We start from the raw sequence: 22,737 nt of genomic DNA on the forward strand, positions 1-22,737 counted from the left end.
GTCAAGCAACTCAAAGCATTTTGCAGAATTGCACAAACAATGTACATCTTGAGATTCTTTTTAAAATCCATGAACTTGAAATATTCTATGATATCTCCAAATAACCACTCTACAGACACCCTTACTGAACTCATTGAACTGTTGTATGCTTCCATCAAGGGAGTAAGGTGGGGGTTCCGGAATGGCCCCTACAGATGGACTCTTAGGGGATAAGCAGGGTTGCCATACAAACACATCGGTAGCCCTGTTGCTGAGTAGGCATAGGCTTCCAGGTTGTGAAGTAGCCCAAAATCATGCAACATCCCTGCATCATGCCTCCTACCCTCTAAAGTAAAGAAAAACAAAGTAATAAACTTAAGGTACTTACTATATAGTTCAACCTATGGCTTCCTAATTTTAATATACAGCAACAGAAGTGATAGTAGTGATCTTTTGTTCTTACATTTGCTCCAAACTTCTAAGATCAAGCAGTACTTTTTATATACTTCCATATATAGGCAAATGACTTTTCATTAAATTTTAGCCATGTCCTTTAAAAACTGCATCAGGTTATTCAAATCAATGTTACCCCTATTCTTGCAAACAGTATTAAAGTAATATTGTTCAATGGCACTTACCCACAGGGCCAGACATATTGGCAATGAGCCCATTAGGTATGGCAACCGACTGAAACTTGAGAGCATGTACTCTCTTGTGCCCATTGTAAACGATTCTCTGCATATCTCCTGGTTTGGAGATCGGTCGTACGGTACCATCAACAAAGCCAAAACAGTTGTCTAGAGCTGCTCCTTTTTCTGTGATGACAGTGGCATATTGTTCAAGCAATCTGGGATTCAGTATAGTGTCATTCCACTGAGTGATTCGGTGGCCATGTGCATCATAGATAAAATCCATGACTCGGTTCGTGATCATGCACAGTTCAGGAACAGGTCTTCCAAAACGCGCGGTCATATCGCTGAAACGACAAGGATAAGCTAACGGTTTTAGTAGCATACACAGTCTTCCATTCCATCGCATATAGTCCTCTGTGGGCATTTGAAAGTGGGTGGAATCCCGAGTACTTCTCTTAGTGTAGGAAGATCTCTTTTCTCTACGCGAAATTCTGCTTTGCATTCGGCTTCATCTATGTTTTCGAGGTCGAACGGACCATAACTGTCCCAAGGAAAATCTGGGTTGCTTGACTGATTGTTTTCCCATAAAACGAGAAATTCATCATCGGAAAGTAAATTTTCAGCATAACACAGCAGTGTTAATTCTCTCGTTTCTTTAAAAGAAGTGATTTTTTTCTTTGGAAAGCCACTCCGTCGCCGTCTGAATGAACTTGCCGCTTAAACAGTTGAATTTGGCGGGAGGCGACGGCTACATCGGTCCCAGCTTCCCTCTGCCACTCCAGTCGCCATCGCCCCGAAAACTTCCGTTGCTTAAGTTCCCTAATTACGATAGACAGATGTTTTCAAAAGAAGACACCCACCACTACAGCTAATTCATTTCAAGTAAAGAACACGCATCTTAATGAAAGGGGCACAAATATGCTTTGATACCTAAAGTAACATGTACAAAACATGGTCTAAGGTCTCTTCGTTACTTCGCCGCTGTAAGGACTTGGAATTCGCTACCGGAGACGACACGCACCATGGCCGGCACAAGAGAAATTTAAAACTGGATTCCGGACATGCAATTTACATCTAAATTATGAGGTAATCATATTACTATTAGAGTTTTATATCTTTTATCGTGGAATAAACCCTCCTCCCCGGGGGGCAATGAATTATCGGCCAAGTATCAGTGAAGTATCGGTTAAGTGTCGGTCAAGTATCGGTGAAGTGTCGGTCAAGTATCGGTGAAGTACCGGTGAAGTATCGGTCACGTATCGGTCAAGTGTCGGTCAAGTATCGGTCAAGTATCGGTCGTGAATCGGTCAAGTATCGGTCAAATGTCGGTCAAGTCTCGGTCAAGTGTCGGTCAAGTATCGGTCAAGTGTCGGTCAAGTGTCGGTCATGTATCGGTCAAGTATCGGTCGTGAATCGGTCAAGTATCGGTCAAGTGTCGGTCAAGTATCGGTCAAGTGTCGGTCATGTATCGGTCATGTCTCGGTCAAGTATCGGTCGTGAATCGGTCAAGCATCGGTCAAGTATCGGTCAATTATCGGTCATGTATCGGTCAAGTATCGGTTATGTATCGGTCAAGTATCGGTCATGTATCGGTCATGTATCGGTCAAGTATCGGTCATGTATCGGTCGAGTATCGATGGTTTAAGACTACATCGGTCGACACATTTATCGGTCGACTATCGGTCGATAGTCGGTCGATAGTCGGTCGATAGTCGACCTATAGTCGATCGATAGTCGACCGATAGTCGACCGATAGTCGACCGATATATCGGTCGACTGTCGCCCGATATGTCGACCGAGTCCACCTATAGTACACATGATCCCAGTTTGTGAAGGTCATCGTAAGAGAGACCACTGTCAGCGATGTTTTGTGCCATTGATCTTTTAATTGGTCCGGTGTCGATTACGTTGAACAAGTTGTCACTGAATGTTAGAAGAAGTTCGTGGCGTTGATCTAGGTAGAGCATGTTTGCCACTGCGTGGGGAGCACTGATGACACTGGAATTCTCAACGATGTTTTTCCTGGAGAGGCTTAATGACGATTCAAAAAGAATTTTTCTCAGCCTTCTGACATCTTCTAAAGCATCATGGACGTGAAATTGTTCCTTGAACAAATGGTTACAAATGATGCTTTGGTTTGGTTTGCAGTATCCACCAGAATCGAGCTCAAGTGCTTTGTGTTTGTTTTTAATTAGTTTTTTCATCAGATGTAGACTATCCGCAAAGTAGACATGCATGCCAGTAATGCCATCCTTGAAGTTTTAATCACTATTTCTTAGGAGAATAGGGACATCGAACGTTGCAGAATTATGACCAATTAAAACAGTTATTTGATTTTCATGTCGCTCAGAAGACTTGACTTTAGTTATAAGAGTCAGGAAGTCACGAAGTGCTTCCTCTATGGTTATACTTTCGACAGGAATGTTTCCTTGGCACAATGTTCTTACTCCTTTTATGGTCTTGATGGCCATGTATAACGATGTATAATCTTTATTTAAGCACGAAACAATTCATCAGCAATTACATTAACTAAAACTATTTAAAAATTAAAACACTAACTAATATTTAAAAGCTGTTTTCCGTGAATGCCGTGCGTTATAGAGTGGCATTGATCTTGCGTTTAAATAACCCCAGAGACTCTGTGTTCCTTATATCACATGGAAGACTATTCCATAATGTGGCTCCACTATAGCTAAAGCTTTTTCGATAATAGTTAGTGCGAGGTAGAGGAACATTGAGTTTATTTTCAGAGTCCCTGAGGTCATAAGCAGAGTTACGCCATTTAAACTTAGAATTAAGATATTCAGGAGCTAGCCCGTGCAGACATTTGAAAACCATGGTAACTCTATGAATTTCCTGCTGGCTTGTCAGATTTTTCCAACTTAAAAATTCAAGTAGCTTAGTTGCATCGGCATCATAGCTGGAAAATGTCAAAACACGGGCTGCTCTAATCTGTAATTTCTGCAGCTTATCTCGTAGCGTTATCCCACAGCTACCCCAGACAATGTCACAGTAATCAAAGTGAGGTTTTACTAAAGCTTGGTAAAGCAGATGTAAGGTCGATGCTGGGATCAGATGCCTGACTCGCTTTAGGCACCCGATACCAGAAGCAATCTTTTTTGTTAATTTTTCGATGTGACTATGCCAATCGAGCCTATCGTCTATAATCACACCAAGCGATTTTGTAGAAGTAACCTGGCTCACCTGAGTGCTGTTCATTCTAATTGTTGGTGAAGCTGTGAGAGTACCCAGTCCCATACCATTGACAAGGTAGGCACTGTAACTTATGTAGCTTTTTGGGAGAATGTAAATGGAGAATTCATGTTTCTCATTTCCACTTACAGCTGACAGTTGGCACATCTCAGCTAGCTTCCCTGTGCAAGTCGTTTCTGTGTCAAAGATAACGAATTGATCTTTCTGTTTTGAATCATATTGTACGTGCACAATCTTTGGCCTTATAGTGTAGGGTGGTGTTATTCCTTCATATTCTTTTAGCTCTGTTAGTGATATTTCTGCAGGCATTTCAAATACATTTTGTGACACTGTCTGATGATTTGTTGGATCCAAATTTAGACCTTGCGAGGTTTTTTATTTAGATAACTGGTTATGCCTTCTCTTGAATTTCTTTTTTGCTTTTCGTTGTTTGTCATAAAAAAACTTCTTGTCCATTGCTTTAGCATGTCTTTTATAGAGAGAATCAGGCTCAATATTAAGAATCTCTAATGTTTTTCCAATGTAGTTGTATCCAATATTAGTTTGTGCCACCCCTCATGCTACTCAAAAATCATTACCTTCACTGCCTCCATAAAACGAGTTTGGAGTTCTTAGAACCAATGGTGCTATTAAGACTTTCATTTCTCTTTGAATTAGCACATGGGGTCAGTTTATTCACTACAATGTCAGTAGAATATTCATCCAGAATGTCACTTAGGCTTTTTTTAGGGAATCTCCAAAAAGATCTTTGTCATTTGGTAAGTCTGTATGTTTGTAGGCAACAGGATTTTGCTTGAAATCACACTATGAAACATTACAACAAGTATGCTCCCCAAAGGCATGGGGAATGATTTTTTTGAGATCTTGCTTTAAAGATTCAGGATCTCCCACATTTGGCTGACACAAAAACTGAAGCACTTGGTGGTGTAATTTATAACCTTTGGACTGAAAATTGAGCAATTTGATCCTTTGAAGCGGTCTCTAAGATTGTATAGTCTAGTATTAAGGGATCTCTTGGCATGAACAACATCGGACTATTTCTCAACACCATAAGGGACTTTGTTCTTTATGTCTGCAAGGGTTGTTGAGTCATCATCCCCTACATAAATTGAAAATTTGACTCCAGATTGAGGAGCTTTTCTCCACAGTTCACAGGCAACATCCCTTTCCATTGATTTTGCTGATCCATTGTGTTTTTTTGGACAATCGTGCCTTTTTTTCTTTTCCAGTTAATTTGTTATAGCTATATACTCGACACATCTTGCATTTTGTGGAGTAAGTTACAACTTTTCCAGTAGCAAGACCCATGGCAGCCCTCTGACCAGTTGCAGAGTTATGTCCCCTTCCCCTTTTTTGCCAACCCATATTATAAGAGACAGCTACTCCAGGGAGACAGTCTGCAGATAGACCAGAAGATTTCTCAGCAATTTTTTTTTAAAATCTAAATTAAATTTACAGCTATCTGTAGCAACCTTCTCTAGAGCATTTCCAACTTCTCTTTCTCTTCTTTTAAACAGGTTATGATTCATTGTTAGTACATTCATTGTAGAGAGTAAATTATTTAGGTGGGTATTCCCCATGCCAGCATGTAGGGATCCCAATACTGCCCTTGTGTTGATATTGCTAACAAGAGGACCACAGCTTCCAGCTCTGTAATCAGCAGAGGATTTTACTTCATTTAGGTGACCACAGAAGCTGTATTTAATGCTGAAGATACTACTGAGACCGCTTTGTTTTTCTTCCATAATGTTTACAAGGGATAATGAACCTGTGGGTGCAATAAATGGCCTAGTAATTAAAGTCATTTATTTATGCATAGAAGCAAATCGTTAGAGGAAAGCAAACACATTTTTTTTTTAAGAAAGTGGAAGTTCAAGATGATAGGAAGTAAGATATTGTACTCTGAAATTGACCAGCAAGGGAAGTCATATTTGAGCCTGTCTAAATGCCTGTATTCAATAGCTAAAAAAAGTTTCCTGCACTGTGTTAAACAATACTTACAATATTTTAAATGTTTTATTTTACCTACAAATTATGTTACCCACCTTATGGTTGGGAACTTATTGTCACTTACACAACAATACCAGAGCCAAACATTTTGATATATTCATATGAGATTATAAAAAGATATATTATTTTTACTGACTTATTTTGTTTTGTGTGTGTTTTTTTTTCTTTTTGAGAAAAATATTTCCTAAGACTCCTACAGGAACTTACCTCTTTTGCTGCTTGAGCAAGATTGCAACTCGTTTCGAAGAACTGAAAGTTCAATCAGTCTTGTACCACAAATATCAACCTCATATTTAGTGTGCTGTAATGATAAAATTTTTGCTTGGCTATTTGATTATGAAGAATCAAAAGAAGAAAAGGAAGGAAGAAAACGTAACAAAACTCAGTCGAACCAGCCGAAACGCAACAGCGATGTAACACACATAACTTACCTGGTGTGACCTTGTTTTTATTTTCCTTGGAGATTCGCAGTCTTTTTCTTCTTCAGGCAGATTTTCTTTCACTTGAGTTCTCTCTTTTTTTGCTGTCGCGAGATTTCGTATCGATTGAATTTTTCGTTTCGATGCGAAGCAACCCTTATGTCGCCGAGAATCGCCCTTTTTATTTTTTGTTTCTGTCTCCTGCATGCACAGTGGCTGTTGAATACATCAAATACACGCTGGTGGGCAAACTTCTTACAAAATAAGACAAAAGTTTCGTAGACCGAAAAAAAGCCTTGCGCCGCCATACTTGTTTTGAATTTTTCGCCTATTAAATCTCGCGCTTCCTTCGTGCGTTTCTCTCGCGCGTGACGCATGAGAGTGACCAACTCCCCCGCGAGGAAACTGGTGCCAGCCACCTGAAGTCATTTAAATGGCAATTAACTTAAAAATTATTTCGCATTTGCTACGGTGAATTACAGAATTGTTCATTTTCTCTCCTTTTCATCAAATCTAAGCCAAGAGTAGTAATAAAGTGATTACGTAGGTTTGCGCGATTTTCCACTCCTAAATACTTTCTATATGAAACATAATGATTTGATCGTGAGACAACGATTACATTTCATTAAGAATGTGCATTTACCACGATGACAAACCATGACCGTTTTTACGATAGTAACCTCGATAGATTTCGAAATATCTGGCTTCCGCCTTTCTACCAACACAACAGAAAATGGCTGCAGGAGTTCAAAATAATCTTTTCCTTGCGTCTTCTTCAGTTGAAGTTTAGGGAAAATATGGTGAGCTTCGGAGTCAAGACAGCTAAGCGAAGAAAAACGACTTTTCATATCACCCTACGTTTGTCTTTATTTTTTAAACAGCTTTATTGGGCATGACCCACGTTATACTAATACAAAATAAAATATATGAGAGAAATCGTAAATACAAGATACATCAAGAACAATTATTGAGAGAGCGAGCGGGAGCAGTAAAAAGTCGTAGAACAAATAGGGCTGGTACGAACGGGACACAAGGACCCATGCGAGCCACCGCCCGTAAGATAAAAAAGAGGAAGAAAACAGAGTTATAACACATGGTAATTATTATTTAAGAGAAAAGAAACTACAAACTACTGGTAACGGGTAGGATCGCACAATTTTCTAAGTACAGAAACAATTTACGTAAAAGTACATTGAAGCGGGTGCTGTTATGTCGAGTCCACTCATTCTTGTTGGTTAAGGTGGTAGACGGTGTCAAATGCCTTCGCAAAATCCAAATAAAACACGTCCATCTGTATGTTTTTGTCAAGGCTTTGTCTCATAGTATGTAGTACAGATAATAACTGAGTGTTGTAAAGGGGAGATTGAGTCATCAGTGAACTCAAAAAACGATTAAATGCACACTGTTCCAAGACTTTGCAAACAATCTGGAGAAGCGATATGGGTCGGTAGTTTTTAGCAAGCTTTTTTTTAGTCTTTATTGTGAATAGTTGCCATGTCTGCGGATTTCTACACGGTAGGAATTTGACCACCGCTAAGTGACTGGTTAAAAATCTCGAAAAGGCTTGAGGCAATTTGTTCGCTACATTCACAAGCTTTTGAGGTGTCATACCCATTCATTCATTCAAGTGCTCTCTCACATCATCAACCGACACATATATTTGAGAAATTTCCATATCTGATCTAAGTGATTTGTTCTTTGGGGCTATGTTTACGTCCAGAGTAACAGGGAGAAAAACAGAGCATAAGTATTTAAGAGTTTCGCTTTCTGTGCCGGTTTTTTAGCCACTTCATCGTCATAAGAAATCGCTGGGTTAGTGTCCGAGCGCCCGCTCAAGAATGCTTTTTGATGATTCCAGAACTTCCTTGGATTTTCTTTGAAAGACTCTTCAATTTTAGCTGATAATGCCGTTGTTTCGACCTCACTGGATACTGGATATCTTTGACTTCGTTTACGGGGCTTCAGCCTCCGTTCCAGGGATTTGCTTAACTAGCAACTCACTAGCTCAAAGCTAGTGAAGAGATAGCCAGGAAACCAATTTAGCTAAAAATGTTCAGACAAAATTACCACAACAGTTACTGTAAAATTATACAGTCAAAGTTAGTAAATAAATAGCCAGGAAAACATCATGGGTTAGATGCCCAACATCAAGCAAACCTATCATAAATATACAAATAGTGACATAAATTTTTAATTTAAGAGAAGAGACACGATTTTCATGAAACTGTCCATAAATTTTCTACATAATTAATTAAATATAACATGATTATTTACGTATATTAATTATTTCACAAAGCTCCACAAATTTAAAAAATTGTTATCTTGGTAAACTTGTCTCCCATATTTTTGGCACTTGCCTGTCAATTTTGGCATGAAAGTTTGGCAAGTCGTATGCCTTTCCAACAGCATCCAAAATTGCACGGGTCCTTTCCAGTGACCCAACCAATTTGTTGTTCTCCTGCCTCAGTTAGACAAAACACCCCAATACCATACTGAGAACCAAATGCTAATTACCTTGCAACTGTCCAGAAACTAACGAGTCACAAGGAAGGGAGTTACTACATCACGGGCGACGAGCGGGGATAGAAAAAACGACCCAAATACGAGTGGTCAGCGGTGAAACAACTTTCATACTTCATATATAGACAGATCGTTTGTAGTATCAGGAAACAATCGTGTTGTAAAGCCGAAGTGTAAACAGTTTACTTCGCTAAATAAAATGTTAAGCAATTCAAAAGTGTTGATTGTACATATATCTTTTACTGCTTTAATAAACAATGAAGGCATCGGTGGCATCCGAAAGGTACCAAGAAGAATTAAATGTACGTTTTGTAGTTGCAGAAATCAATCATGTTGTAAAGCCGAAATGTTACTAAGTTACACTTCGCTACTTAAAAAGTTGAGCAATTTTCCTCAAGCTTTAACTGGAACAATACTTCTTATGCTCTATTGACCAACGGAGGCATCGGGAAAGGCATTGCTGACACCGGGAAAGGCATCAAGAAGAATGATATTCACGTTATGTAACTTGCTGTGTGACGAAAAAAAACGTATCTTGACTTGTTCAAAGCATTAATCACAGTTGGCTTCCTTTTCACTTGAATTTTGTATCCACAGCTTAAGATGAGAAATTCAAAATTTCTATCAGCTGACGTTCTTTTACTGCATATTATATCTATTCAATCGCCCCCAATTCACGTGGAAAAAAGGCAAGTAGGAAAACACTGAGCTTCGAGAAACAGCCATGTTAAGGCTAATGTATTTACCATTCCTTAAATATTTACAATCAAGACCACTCGTTTAGGAGACCGAGATCAAAAGATCCACACGTGCAAATAATGCTGTTTTCCGTTCGAAATGTTTTTCTTCCTATTCAATTGAACAACTGACTTTGCGTTTAAGCCGAGAAAAAAATCACAATTATTGAAAAGGTCATAGACAGGTCTACACAGACTCCCCTGTGTGGTTTTACGTTTGCGACGCAAAAGCCTTTAATTAAAGCTTCGCTCTGACGATGATGGGTAACCACGTGCTTCAAGTCGTGTTTTGAAGTTACACATGGCCTCCTGGAAATTTCTTTCCGAGGAGTTTGTTCTTAGAAGTCTGATAGCTTCTCCTTTAATAAAGCCTTTCTTAACACTTGGCGGGTGGCAAGATGAATAGTGTGTATATTGAAAGGTCTCGGTCGGTTTGTAGACTGATTTTTCAGAGATGACACTGTTGTACTTTTCAACATGTTTATTATCACTCTGAAAGCGTGTACATATAAGATCTTTCAGCTCTGAAAAGAAAAGCCAAATTGAGAAAACGTTATCTGAGGTCTCGTTTGCCGCAAGGCAGTCGACACTTAAAAAATACTTAGCAAAAATACATGCCTCCGTGCATAAACTTGAAGAAGTGAAAGCTCGTAGGCAAACCATTGGGGCCATAAAATATATTTGAACAACCAAAAGCGGCACACTGCTTTCCTTTCTTTTTGGGAGAAAAATCAGCTTTATCGAGATTTCGGCTAGGACCATCCATTTTCCTTAAAAATCGAACAATTTTACTGCTCACGTACGAATTTCACCAAAAGCTCTCACAGAGATTCAACGCGAGTCAACCCCAGCCTCGTTCTCACGTGTGTGCGGTTACATTTCCAATACGGCGCTGGGAACTGTAAAAAGGTCTATTGTTACCATCATTTTATTATGACTTCAGATTCAATAAATGAATTTGACATTTACCTGGTATCTTAACTTACATGCAGCATACAAAGCTCATTTTTTTTCAGCTACTGTCTTATCATTCAGCTTGATGAGGAGGATTAGAGAAAAATTAAGAGTTATAATATTAACTATTCAGAGTTAAGTAACCAGTAACTGTTAAGTTCACATTTAGAATTAATTCTTCCAAGTTGTGATGGGCGTTTTAAGATGACTGAAGTTTCTTATTAAACTCCTCAATATTGAGTGCTGATTCAGAATGACGTCCTTTTGGTTATTATGAATGTTCTGCTTTTTGTGGAGGCTGATACATTGTAGCTTCATTCAGCCAGTTCAAAGGAAACAAAGGTTTCTAGATCATACATTAATTTCAGATCGTCTAGTTAAACTTTCAGAGTGAATTATTTTGAACCTTTTTGATAATTTTTTTTTGGACAGATAAATTAGTTATTTCTTTGTACACTTGTCAACAGGCTTGCCTGCATGCTGTTCTTGTGTGCACTTTAGTGGACAAAACTAAGTTGAGTGATCAAATATGACTGGTAGCCATGTTTGCTGTGTAAGATTTTCCTCAGCTCAGGAGGGGCTCATGTATGTAGATCATTAAATTACGAAGATGAAATGTACAAAAAGACTATCAAAGTGTCAAGATAGAGGAATATTTTCACCTTTAGAAGGTTTGTCAAGCTACAAAGTTCAAACGTTTTCAGTTGGTCGAATATGATGGTGGAAGTAGCTAATACAGATTAATGAGTTTATGCTAGAGAAATGGCCCACTTTTGTCACTCTTGTATGTTGATCATCAAATGACGAAGATGAAATGTACAAAAAGACTATCAAAGTCTCAAGATAGAGGAATATTTTCACTTTTAGAAGGTTCGTCGAGCTACAAAGTTCAAATGTTTTCAGTTAGCCGAATATGATGGTGGAAGTAGCTAGTACAGATTAATGGGTTTATGCCAGAGAAATGGCCCACTTTTCTCACTCTTTTACTCCGGGTAAGTCAAGTGGCTAAACTTTAGCTTCAGTTAGGTTCAATTGATTTTTGATAATATTATTTTTGCTGCTCAATGTAGAAGTGAGTGGCAAGAATTGAGCCTTTCCCAAGAATGCCTTTCTTTTTTGTTTTTTCTTGATGATTCGGAACTGTAGGTTTGATTTGATTCAACATTTATTGTTTCCTGATGATAATACACAGTGTCAACCTTTTGATCAACTGTTTCATTATGGCATACAAGAGAGAAATTTAGTTGAAACAGATAGCTGCTTGATTCAGAAAATGGAAGATTGTCATATTTTCTACAACAGTATTGTCTGCATGTTGGAATTCTCCATGCCAGCACAGAGGCTAGTCAGGTGTATGACTATCTTCACAAGGGGTTTCCATGTATATGGAAGCCATTGCCATCCTCATAATGATTCATATGCAGGGTCCCCCCCCCCCCAAACCAGTACCCATATTTACATGAGGAATAGGTGAGACACTTTGAAGCTTATGGTATCTTGCCCAAGAACAAGATGCGATGCTTCAACGCTAGAGACCAAAACTGAACTGCTTGATGTCAAATCCAGTGCACAACCATTAGCCACCATGCCTGGATAGGGTCAATTGGGAAGGGTGGAACCCTTATAACATTGCGTAACCAATAGCAACCTAAGGAAACTTAAGGTGACCTAAGGTGACTTTAGGCGACTTTAGGCGTCTTTAGGCGACTTAAGGCGACTTAAGGTCTCGGAGTAGGCCTTTTATTGGAGTAGTTAAATCGCCAGACCAATCGAGTTCAGGGAGATTGAAATCCTTCTGGCACAATAATACAAGTGGACTCATTGTTATCACGTGGTGAGGAGTTAAGTTTGAGAAGAGCATCGGGCGATGTATCGGGGTGACAAATAATAAAGCAGTACAGGTTTTTCGTGTTCCTTTTTTATTTCCACGACTACTAGCCTGCTGTCATCGAATGTTATCATCCGTTTCAGGGTTGACCTTGATTTTGCTTCGGGTTGCTTTATGCTAAGGATAAACCCCGGTTTTATAGGAAACCTGACTCAAGTACAGATTTTACTTTATCTTGCCACAATTCACGAAATGGTAAAAAAAAGGATTCTTCAAGGTCAGGGAAAGGTCAGGAAATTTCACTCAAAGTCGAGGAAAATTTCTGTTTTTCAGAGAAGTTAGGGAAAATAGAATTTTTGTCACCAATTCTAGAAAGGAACCATCACTGTTTCTAAGTACACGCGAAGATGAGTCTCTATTCACTAATTTCCAATAGAATTGTTGGTAGACACGGCGAGTAATATCGAATAAACAGCGAACATCTCCGACTTCCGAAATGGTCATGTTGTGACGTCACGTGATTATCAAATCTTATCAAATAAGTATCTCAGACTGGTATTGGACCTCTTAAAAGAATATATCTCTCAGATTTCTTCGACAAGGTAGGTGTGTTTTCCAGAGCACGATCGGTGAAACTTTGGGACGCATAAGATACCCAGCAGTGTGGAAAGACTAAAAGGGAACAGAGACCACTTGTTGCGGCCATCCTGGTATGTACATCAAAGCCATTTAATAAAGTTCCACCAGGGGCCTTTATTGTTTTTAGAGTCTTAAGACATCGATCGGTCCACCCCTTAGCTCAGCATCCGAAGGCAGAGTAAAATCCTTCATGAAAGTGTCTGGGAATATCAAGCAAAAAAAAAAAAACGGCGCTTCGCGTTGTAACAAACCCTAATCATTTTTACGATATTCACTTCAATACTTACGAGATGTTCCTCGTATTCGCTTTTTTACGAGCGCCACAGAAAGTGGCTGCAAAGTTCTTCATAATTACTTTGTAACGTAATCAGTAGTTGACGTTTGGGGAGACAACTGGAAGCTGCCGCAATCACAACGACTAAGCGAAGAAAAACGACTTTTTCCAAACAACTTACGTTTGTCTTTAGAAGTTCCTCGAAGGACTTTTTGTGTTTTCAGAGTCTCAAAGCATCGATCGGTCCTCTTCTCAGCTCATCTTGCGAAAGCTGAGAAGAGGCGCTTCGCGTTATTTTTTTGTAAAGAAAGGTTGAGAAATGCGCAGAGTATCAAAACGTGCGTATACAATTACCTTCATATTCATTAGATCCATTTTAGGCCACGTTTTCGTTCCCACCTTTGTTGCTGTTTGCAAGAGGTTCCTATCGAAGGTTGCCTGTGGTATTGTCGCACGATTTATCAGTATGAGGTGACGATGTATTTCCCACCTCAACTGAACCAAAATAATCAAAATGCAATTTGGAACAAGCTATTTTACCTCGTATTTGGTTGGCAAGTCTGCTTTTGATGCAATTCAATATAAGTTGGAATTCAAAAGATAAGTTGAATTAGTGTTATGAGTATTTTCTTAGACTTTGACTCTTTAAAACTATTATTTCCTCGCTTGAATGGAATTGTAAAGAAATGTGGCTCACTATCGGACAACTTTTGTCTAAATGAGTCATGTTGTGCAGATTTTTTCTATTTACATAATCCACATTAATGTCCCAGTTTATGAAGGTGCTCTGTTCGCTGTACACTGATGTACTAAGGTTACGTAGCTTAATAGAAATACCTTGTCATACAGCCACACTACTGCGCCCAAACCACGAGTTGAAATATTTTGAAAAGTCTTGTTTTAAGTACGTCTTTAATAATGCTGCCTGATACAGGCAATAAACCGCAGAATGGCACTCGGAATGAAACGTCTCGTTGTAAGCAAGTCTTAATATGCTTAATAACACAGACTTTGAAAACAAGCTAGCGCATTGTGACGATGCATCATATTTCCTTAACTATGTAAAGCGTACCTTTTTAAAACACAGAGATTTCGTCAACCTCGCAGCACCGTGTATTTATGACATGTCGATCTAAAGAGGGTTACACGACAAGAGATGCTGCAATTTAGTAGTAAGGTTCCTAAACTTTGCCCTTTACGAAAGAATGTCTTCATTCAACTATTTGCATCAACTACTTGGTGTAACCTTCTTTAGATCGACCTGCCATAAACATCAGGAGCGATTTCATCTTTGGTAATGGAGACCACTTGTTTATCCACCAATTGTATTTTTTTATTGAAAAAACAGAGAATTGTGGCAAAACTTTCGAATGCAGGGCCGCCTATGTATGTACATTTAGATGAATCATATCACTGACTCTGGTGTCATTCCTCGTTCTCAAAGAGTGAAGATGAAATGGATCTCGGTGGCCATTTACTCAATTTAGTATACTTTCAATTTAGTTTACTCAATTTAGCAGTTTATCCGAGATTTTTATGCACTTATAACTAGCTCAAGCTGAATCACGCTCTAATACCGCTGTTTAGGTGCTATTGGTCCTAACTCAGCTACAGCGAAACAGCACCAATATACCGGCCGATGTCAAGATTTAGTCTCTTGTGATTTTCAGAGCCTCCCTTTTAGGGGGAAACATATATACTGTATACGAAAAGGTAAGGGAACTAAAAACCAACTTAATCGCTATGATTCAACTTAAAAACAACACCAGAAGTAAGACGAATACTCGACTGAAACGAGGTAAGATTAGACAAAGAGTGTAATTTTCGGTGAAAGCTAAGCCTTTAGTCGATCGAACAATGACGTTTTCTTCTTCTAATTTCTCATCTACCCATGCACAAAATCTTAGTTCTCTAGCAGAGACTAATTCTATGCAAGGAAAAACAAATTCGAAAAGATGCCACAAGCCCGAACACGTACACATATGTGTGTTGATGCAAGCTTACGCATCCTGGGTTACGCTTTCCTTGGCCGTAATTAACATTGCAACATCTCCCAAACTTATTTGCAGTCCGACACCAAGTAAGATACATGCACTTCAACAAATAACGATTGTTTCAAACGTAAATAAGCCCTTGTTGAAAGCAAGCTCATTGAAGAAGCTCAGGAGGCAATGATTCACAACACCACTCTTCTTCTCCCAAATCCTGAAATAGATCAATACAAATCACTTGAGGGGTTAGTTAACCTAATACGCATTTTTTTGTGATGTATTGCGCGCAAACCTCTTTATTACTTCTATAACGTTTTGAGCTTACTGTGATCACTTCACGAGAATCAGTCATTACAGCCAAGAAGTGTTGTATCCGGACTAACACGACCTGAAATGCGTCGGTGTGGTAGTCTCTGACTAAAGGCGCTATCTCTCCTAATTGTTCCGATGTCTGCACTCAGATTGAACTCATGTATACTGACAAAGAGCAATCTCAAAGATACCAAGTGTAATCAACATTGAATTCAGAGTTAAGGACTCTTTCGCTTTTCACCAAAGCGACTGATCAACGGAGATTAAACTCTAACTTACAACAGGACACGAATATATCGTGATCAGCTTCTCTAAAATAAGGAGTGGTTGAATCCCGCACATTTCTCGTTTTTAATACAGTCCTAATCCTTACACAAATTCTCGTATCTTTACCGTTTTATAAAAGTGACTAACAACATTCAGATCGAACAGCGCAGAAATCGTGCGATAAATTTAATTAAAAATACGCCCAAATGTAACTCCGATGCAATGACTACTGATTGTGAACTTCTATCAAGATGAGGGCATGATTCTGTGTTATTCGTGTGCTGCAAGTACTTAATGCACTCAGTCGATGGCCGGTTTAAGAGAAAAGGTCTTTATAGCCAGGCGGTAAATTCTAACCCAGTAGTAGAACCATGATAATTACTTCTTTTAACTGTACTTTCTCTACCTCTACTCATGCTAGAGGTCAAGTTTATAACACTTTTCCGCGATTGATCCTCACTCATAGGTTTCTGATGCATGTCTTTTCAAGAGAAAACAGACTCGAAAACTAACTATTTTCTCTAACGCGCACAGATGCGTTCTGATTAAATCTTGTGCATTCTGGATCACGCTTTCCTTGGCCATAATTAACATTGATTACAACATCACCCAAACGGATTTGCGTTCAGACACTAAGGAAGGTGCATTCGCTTTCTCAAGCAACCATTATCTCAAACGTAAATAAACCCTTGTTAAAAGCAAGCTCATCAAAGACGCTCGGGAGTCAATGATGCACAACACCTTTCTTCTCCAATATCCTAAAAAAATCAAGATAAAACAATTTGAGTCATTTTTTTTTCTTGTGAGCAGCATACTATGAGGTACAGTGCGTAATTTCAATAGCATGTATTATTGCGCACATGTTAGTACTTGTTTAAAACAAAATGTCCTGACTTCATCATGGATGAACTTATTTAATCAAATATGAGGGCAGTTAACTTAATATTCTTTTACATTTATTACGGTGAATCATGAATGCTGGTACATATTCCTAAATTTTCATCGAACTCAAGTCAACAGCAGTTACAAATTGATAACGTAGGTTTGCTCGATGCATTTACTTGAACAATATCTCAAACATAACTAACTCTTGCTGAACGCAAGCCCATTGAGGATGCTCGGGATTCAATGAGAAATGGGCAGAGTGTCAAAACGGGCGTTTACAATCACGTTTATATTCATTAGATCCATTTTAGGCCACGTTTTTGTTCCCACCTTTGCTGCTGTTTGCAAGAGGTTCCTATGAAAGGTTGCCTGTGGTGTGATTTTCAAAGCCCCCCTTTTGGGGGGAAAGATATATACTGTATACGAAACAGCAAGGGAACTAAAAACCAACTTAATTGCTATGAATCAACTTAAAAACAACACTAGAGGCAAGACGAATAGTCGACTGAAACGAGGTAAGATTACACAAAGAGTCTGTAATTTTTCGTTGAAAGCTAACCCTTTAGTCGACCGAACAATAACGTTTACTTCTTCTAATTACTCATCTACCCATGCACGAAATCCTTGCTTTTCTAGCGGAGACTAATTCTATTCTCTATTTGCTCGTGCACTTTAAAACTATGCAAGGAAAAATAAATTCCAAAAAATACCACAAGCCCGAACACGCACACAAATGCATGCTGACACAAGCTTACGCATCCTGGATTACACTCGCCTCGGTCATAATTAACATTGCAACATCTCTCAAACTTATTTGCAGCCAGACACAAAGTAAGATACATGTACTTCAACAAGTAACGATTATTTCAAACGTAAATAAGCCCTTGTTGAAAGCAAGCTCACTGAAGAGGCTCAGGAGGCAATGATTCACAACGCCTATCTTCTCCCAAATCCTGAAATAAATCAATACAAATCACTTGAGAGGTTAGTTAACCTAATGCGCAATGTTTTGTGACATGTTGTGCGCAAACTTCTTTACTGCTGATATAACGTTTTGAGCTTACTGGTCACTTCACGGAAAACAGTCATTACGGCCAAGAAGTGTTATATCCAAACACAAATGCGTTCTGGCGCATGCTTACGCATCCTAGGTTATGCTTTTCTTGGCCATAATTAACATTGCAACATCTCCCAAACTTATACGCAGTCGGACACTAAGGAAGATACATGCACTTCATCAAGCGACCATTATCTCTAACGTAAGTACACCCTTTTAAAAGCAAGCTGATTGAAGAAGCTCAGGAGTCAATGATTCACAGCACCTTTCTTCTCCAAAATCCTAAAAGAGATCAAGATAAAACAGTTGGAGTCATTTGTTTTTCTAGTGAGCAGCATATGTTATAAGGTACAGTGCGTAGTTTCTTTTTATTTTGAGGTTTTTCTTCTCGCGGATCGCTTTGGGAGCATCCTTCATCTGCGTCATTAATTGTTCCAAAGGCTGATTATTTAGACTTTCAATGACTCTGTGCAGCATTCTGTACTTGCTCCGAGAGTTTCAAGCGCCTATAACCAGTTCGAGCTGAGTTGCACGCTAATACTTCAATCTTAGTACTAGTGAATCTTACCACAACGAAACAGTACCCGCCGATTAACCGATGTCATAATTTGCCTTCTTGTAATTTACGGAGCCCCCTTTATTGAGAAAAGATGTATCCATGAAAAAGAGAAGGAACTAAAAGCAAACTAAATCTGTATGAACTGACTTCAAAACCACACTGCAGGCAAAGAAACGCACGATTGAAACGATTTCAAGATGAGAGTCTGTACCTTCGTGGTGAACTCTAAGCCACCTGCAGTAGATCGAACCATGATATTTCCTTCTTCTCACGTTACCTTCTCTCTCTTTATTCATGCACGAGACTGAGGCCTTAATCCTTTACCAAAACTAATTTACAATCAGGTTTCTCGTACCAAACTGATTTGTCCTGCAGACACCGTTACATTCACTCTCTCGTTTGTATGGGGTTTCACTTCGCTAAAATGTCCTTCAATCCCTGGCATGAAGGCCAAGCCGCACAACAACATGACTTATTGGAAGTAATAAGGGAAAATCTTCTGAATCAAGCAGATCCGCAGCAGTCTGCTTAACTAATACGGCACAATAACTTATAAGCCCGTCGGTGTTACGAACGAAAGTGTTAAGCAGTCCCGCAACAAATTACTAGGCAGTGCTACAATGAATTCGTTCAGATATCACATACATTCGCCTCGGTATTTTTTACTCCAGCTGCCTTAAGATTAAACACCAGAAGCGTAAAACATTACTTTACATACCACAGGTTTAGAATATTTATAGATTTTCCCCCTCACTGGATAGATGGATACTTCATAATATGACGATAGACAAAGGATACGTATTGGCAATTGATTCGCCTATAGATATTTTCAATTGACTTTTTAGCCGGGACTTATTTGCGAGAGTTTTGTATCAGTCGAACTCAATTCTACGGATCGAGGAAAATTCGCAAAAAGTTGAAAGCCGAAACATTTATGCCATCGAAGGTTGTAGAATTCTGAGCTCTAAACAGATTACGAACTTCTCACAAGTTTTCTGACACTGACTCAGAACATTTCGTCGGAGGTATTTTTTGGCATATATAAAAAAAGTGAAAAAAACCACCGGTGCACGAAGAATAGATTAGGTTTGTAGATATGAAAACCTCTTTACCGGCAATGCTTAGTTCCTGTAAATTAATCGTCAGCCTTGCCGGTGATTTGAGGACTCTCGAATCTCAGCATTAACTTCACAATTAATGACCAAGTGACATTTCTAGCAACTTTACTGCTGGATTATCAAATACCCTCTGCCAAAACTGGCCGCATAGACAAAACACGAAAATAAGCAATCACACACATCCTAAATAACAAAAGTAATTTTAACAGTTCAAGAACAGATTACTGGTTGGAAAGCGTGATCCACCTTGTCACAGATTCACAACACTCACCAAGCGAGACATTCCGAGCAGATCATCTACACACACTAATGAATAGGTTCGCTGATCGCTTAAGGAAACGTCAAACTACCAGACAACAGTGGTAACATTCTCATACACTCTGGATAGGATTCACGGAAAGCGAAAAATATATTCTTTTAAGACTCAACATACAAAAGACCTTAGCAGCTGCCATGATTTTTAGAATAATCATCTTCAAGGGTCACTTGCGAGTTCAGAATAAGCACCACATTTATTTCATATAAGGGCCTCTCAAATTCATGTTTATTGGGAACGTGTACACCTATGTACACACGTGTTATTTGCCACGTGAATTCTGTTGTAAAGCTCTTAGGAAGCGGCTAGAGCCCTAAGGAGGTGGGGAGAAAGACTTGACTACGTCTCTTGTTTCCCCTTACACTTCTTTCGTGCTCAAGCCGCTTCCTAAGCGCTTTCAACAGATCAGAGCACAGTCAAGGCTTCTCTTTATTTGTTAAATAAAGAAGCTGTCATGTGGTCTAGTCGTGAGCTTGGAACAAGAAAGGAAAATTTGAGTTCCCAGAATTAATTAACGTGAACACGTTTTTTGGAGAAATTCACGTGGCAAGTAACACGTGCTTGTGAAGGTCCTCTATACTTCGACGGTCGATCCTAGTTTTCTAGCAGAGACTAATTTTATTCTCTATTTGCTCGTGCACTTTGAAACTATGCAAGGCAAAACAGACTCCAAAAAATACCACAAGCCCGAACACGCACACAAATGCATGCTGACGCAAGGTTATGTATCCTCGGTTACGCTCGCCTTGGCCATAATTAACATTGCAACATCTCTCAAACTTATTTGCAGTCAGACACCAAGTAGGATACATGCACTTCAACAAATAATGATTGTTTCAAGCGTAAATAACCCCTTGTTGAAAGCAAGTTCATTGAAGAAGCTCAGGAGGCAATGATTCACAACACCTCTCTTCTCTCAAATCCTGAAATAGATCAATACAAATCAATTGAAGGGTTAAATAAATAAATAATAGTTTATTGTTTAATGTTTCATGTTTAATAATGCTTTTTACCACTGTACAAAATCCTACTAATAAAATAACAACTCATAAAAATCACAACCAATTAATGACTAATAATAACTATATAATATTCATTAAATCTTAATTACCATATAAAAGTACAGTAGGTAAAGGAAAGCAATAGGGGGAAACTGAATTCCCATATAAAAACTGCTCTCCAAGGCAAATATAAATAACTATACGTTGTATAAGAAAGAAGAAACTGGAAAAATAACTAAACAATAAACAAATATTAAAATCTGAAATCTCGTTTCGAGATAACAAAATAAAACTATGTACAAAGATAATTCAGTAATCGAGCTCTGAAGGAATTCAAACTGGAAGCTGACATAGCAAAATTAGGCAAAGAGTTCCAATCATTAACGAAACGGTTAAAAAATGAAAACTTAAAATAGTCAGTCCTAGCTGCTCTAGGCCTTAATTTAAAGTCATGGTTACTTCTAGTTCTTGTCCGACCAGTCAAATCCTCATATCTGGTAAAGTCCACATCAAAATAGCCATAAATTATCTTGTAAAGCTGCAACGAACAAAGGTATTTCCTTCTCAGCTCCTATGTTGACCAGTTAAGTTAGGTATTAACGTAACACTTCTGGCGGTTAAAAACTGAATAAACAGTGCAATTTACAAAATCAGATACTAATAATTAAATCTATTTAAAATAAGAAGTATTATAAAAATAATTGGAATCACGAGAACCTAAAAGTGAAAAAGTCATTTATTCTCTTTGTCCTATTTGTTGATGTAGTGGCTTTAGTATGTCCTGATCTTAACTGATATGGGATAGATCTTGTCAAAACTTGCGGAGCTAAGAAGGATATAGGATGGCTCTCATTCCTCATATCCGCCATCAACTTTTTACATATAAATATCCTGCGATCTACTAACAATGTCAACTGAATTTGCTTGATCTAGGGCTTGTCGACAACTAGAGTTTGGAAATATTATTCTTAAAGCTCTTTTTTGTATAGATTCAATAGCGTCAGAAAGGTATGCAGGAATATCTTGCCACACTTGCGCAGCATACTTTAAGGTCGATCTAACATTACAAGTGTATACCTTAAGCATGTCTTCTGGCATGACTCTTACGCGCTCCAACAACCTAAGTGCGTGTAATCTGTTAGCTGCCTTGGCAATTACAAATCCAACGTGAGTGTCCCCTTTACGGTCATTCCTAATCATAACTCTTAAAAATCTACTTCTTAATTTCCAACATTTATAGGTCGCATTGCGGTAATCGAATTCTTAGTTAACCTAATGCGCAATGTTTTGTGACGTGTTGTGCGCAAACCTCTCTACTGTTTATATAAGGTTTTGAGCTTACTGATCGCTTCACGAGAATCAGTCATTACAGCCAAGAAGTGTTATACCCGGACTAATATGACCTGAAAAGCAAGCTCATCAAAGACGCTCAGGAGTCAATGATTCACATCACCTTTCTTCTCCAAAATCCTGAAATAGATCAAGATAAAACAGCTTGAAACATTTGTTTTTCTAGTGAGCAGCATGTGTCATGAGGTACGGTGCGTAATTTCATTTTATTTTGAAATTTTTCTTCTCGCGAATCGCTTTCAATTAAAGTGCTAGTGAATCTTACCACAACGAAACAGTACCCGCCGATTAACCGATGTCGTAATTTGCCCTCTTGTGATTTACGGAGTCCCCTTCATTGAGAAAAGGATGTATCTATGAAAAAGAGAAGGAACTAAAAACAAACTAAATCTGTATGAACTGACTTCAAAACCACACCGCAGGCAAAGAAACGCACGATTGAAGCGATTTCAAATGAGAGTCTGTACCTTGGTGGTGAACGCTAAGCCTTCTGTAGTAGATCGAACCATAATATTTCCTTCTTCTCACGTTGCCCTCTCTCTCTCTCTCTCTCTCTCTCTCTCTCTCTCTCTCTCTCTCTCTCTCTCTCTCTCTCTCTCTCTCTCTCTCTCTCTCTCTCTCTCTCTCTCTCTCTCTCTCTCTCTCTCTCTCTCTCTCTCTCTCTCTCTCTCTCTAT

General features: G+C 38.7%; 2 protein-coding genes and 2 pseudogenes across 21 annotated transcripts in view; 1 reads left to right on the forward strand and 3 right to left on the reverse strand.

Annotated features, from left to right (window-relative positions):
• Nucleotides 1-188: 188 nt before the first annotated feature.
• LOC149049703 (uncharacterized) lies at nt 189-1,635 on the reverse strand (annotated as a pseudogene).
• A 508-nt stretch (nt 1,636-2,143) lies between these two features.
• LOC149049704 (uncharacterized) lies at nt 2,144-3,089 on the reverse strand (annotated as a pseudogene). Its single transcript, XR_016184480.1, has one exon. The product of XR_016184480.1 is annotated as an uncharacterized LOC149049704 (transcript).
• On the reverse strand, nt 3,089-6,638 carry LOC113664916 (uncharacterized). 2 transcript variants are annotated; one of them, XM_089198562.1, is made up of 3 exons: nt 6,266-6,567; nt 6,042-6,135; nt 3,089-5,592 (listed from the first exon to the last, which is right to left on the reverse strand). In XM_089198562.1, exon 3 carries the CDS (start codon nt 4,131-4,133, stop codon nt 3,207-3,209), a length of 927 nt encoding a protein of 308 aa, XP_089054688.1. In that variant the 5' UTR covers nt 4,134-5,592; nt 6,042-6,135; nt 6,266-6,567; the 3' UTR covers nt 3,089-3,206. The 2 variants fall into 2 exon arrangements, with proteins under 2 accessions (XP_089054688.1, XP_089054689.1); XM_089198563.1 differs by having other exon boundaries at nt 4,132-5,592; nt 6,266-6,638.
• Nucleotides 6,639-12,841: 6,203 nt separating this feature from the next.
• LOC113666280 (uncharacterized) overlaps nt 12,842-22,737 on the forward strand; it is a 46,955-nt gene continuing 37,059 nt past the window's right edge. For 7 of the 18 annotated variants that reach the window (XM_089198574.1, XM_089198578.1, XM_089198581.1 and 4 more), the window contains exon 1: nt 12,847-13,002. The gene's annotated coding sequence lies outside the window, so the exon portion shown is untranslated. Of the gene's footprint in view, nt 13,003-14,934; nt 15,004-16,863; nt 17,176-17,592; nt 18,066-21,550; nt 22,248-22,737 lie in introns of those variants that run through there. The other 11 variants (XM_089198596.1, XM_089198569.1, XM_089198612.1 and 8 more) reach the window with 11 other exon arrangements.

The sequence above is a fragment of the Pocillopora damicornis genome, chromosome 2, assembly GCF_964200805.1.
Source record: "Pocillopora damicornis chromosome 2, jaPocDami1.2, whole genome shotgun sequence".
Classification (NCBI taxonomy): Eukaryota; Metazoa; Cnidaria; class Anthozoa; order Scleractinia; family Pocilloporidae; genus Pocillopora; species Pocillopora damicornis.

What these genes read in the sequence shown, in the direction of transcription:
- LOC113664916 (XM_089198562.1), bottom strand. Translation starts at nt 4,133, where the DNA reads ATGCCTGCAGAAATATCACTAACAGAGCTAAAAGAATATGAAGGAATA.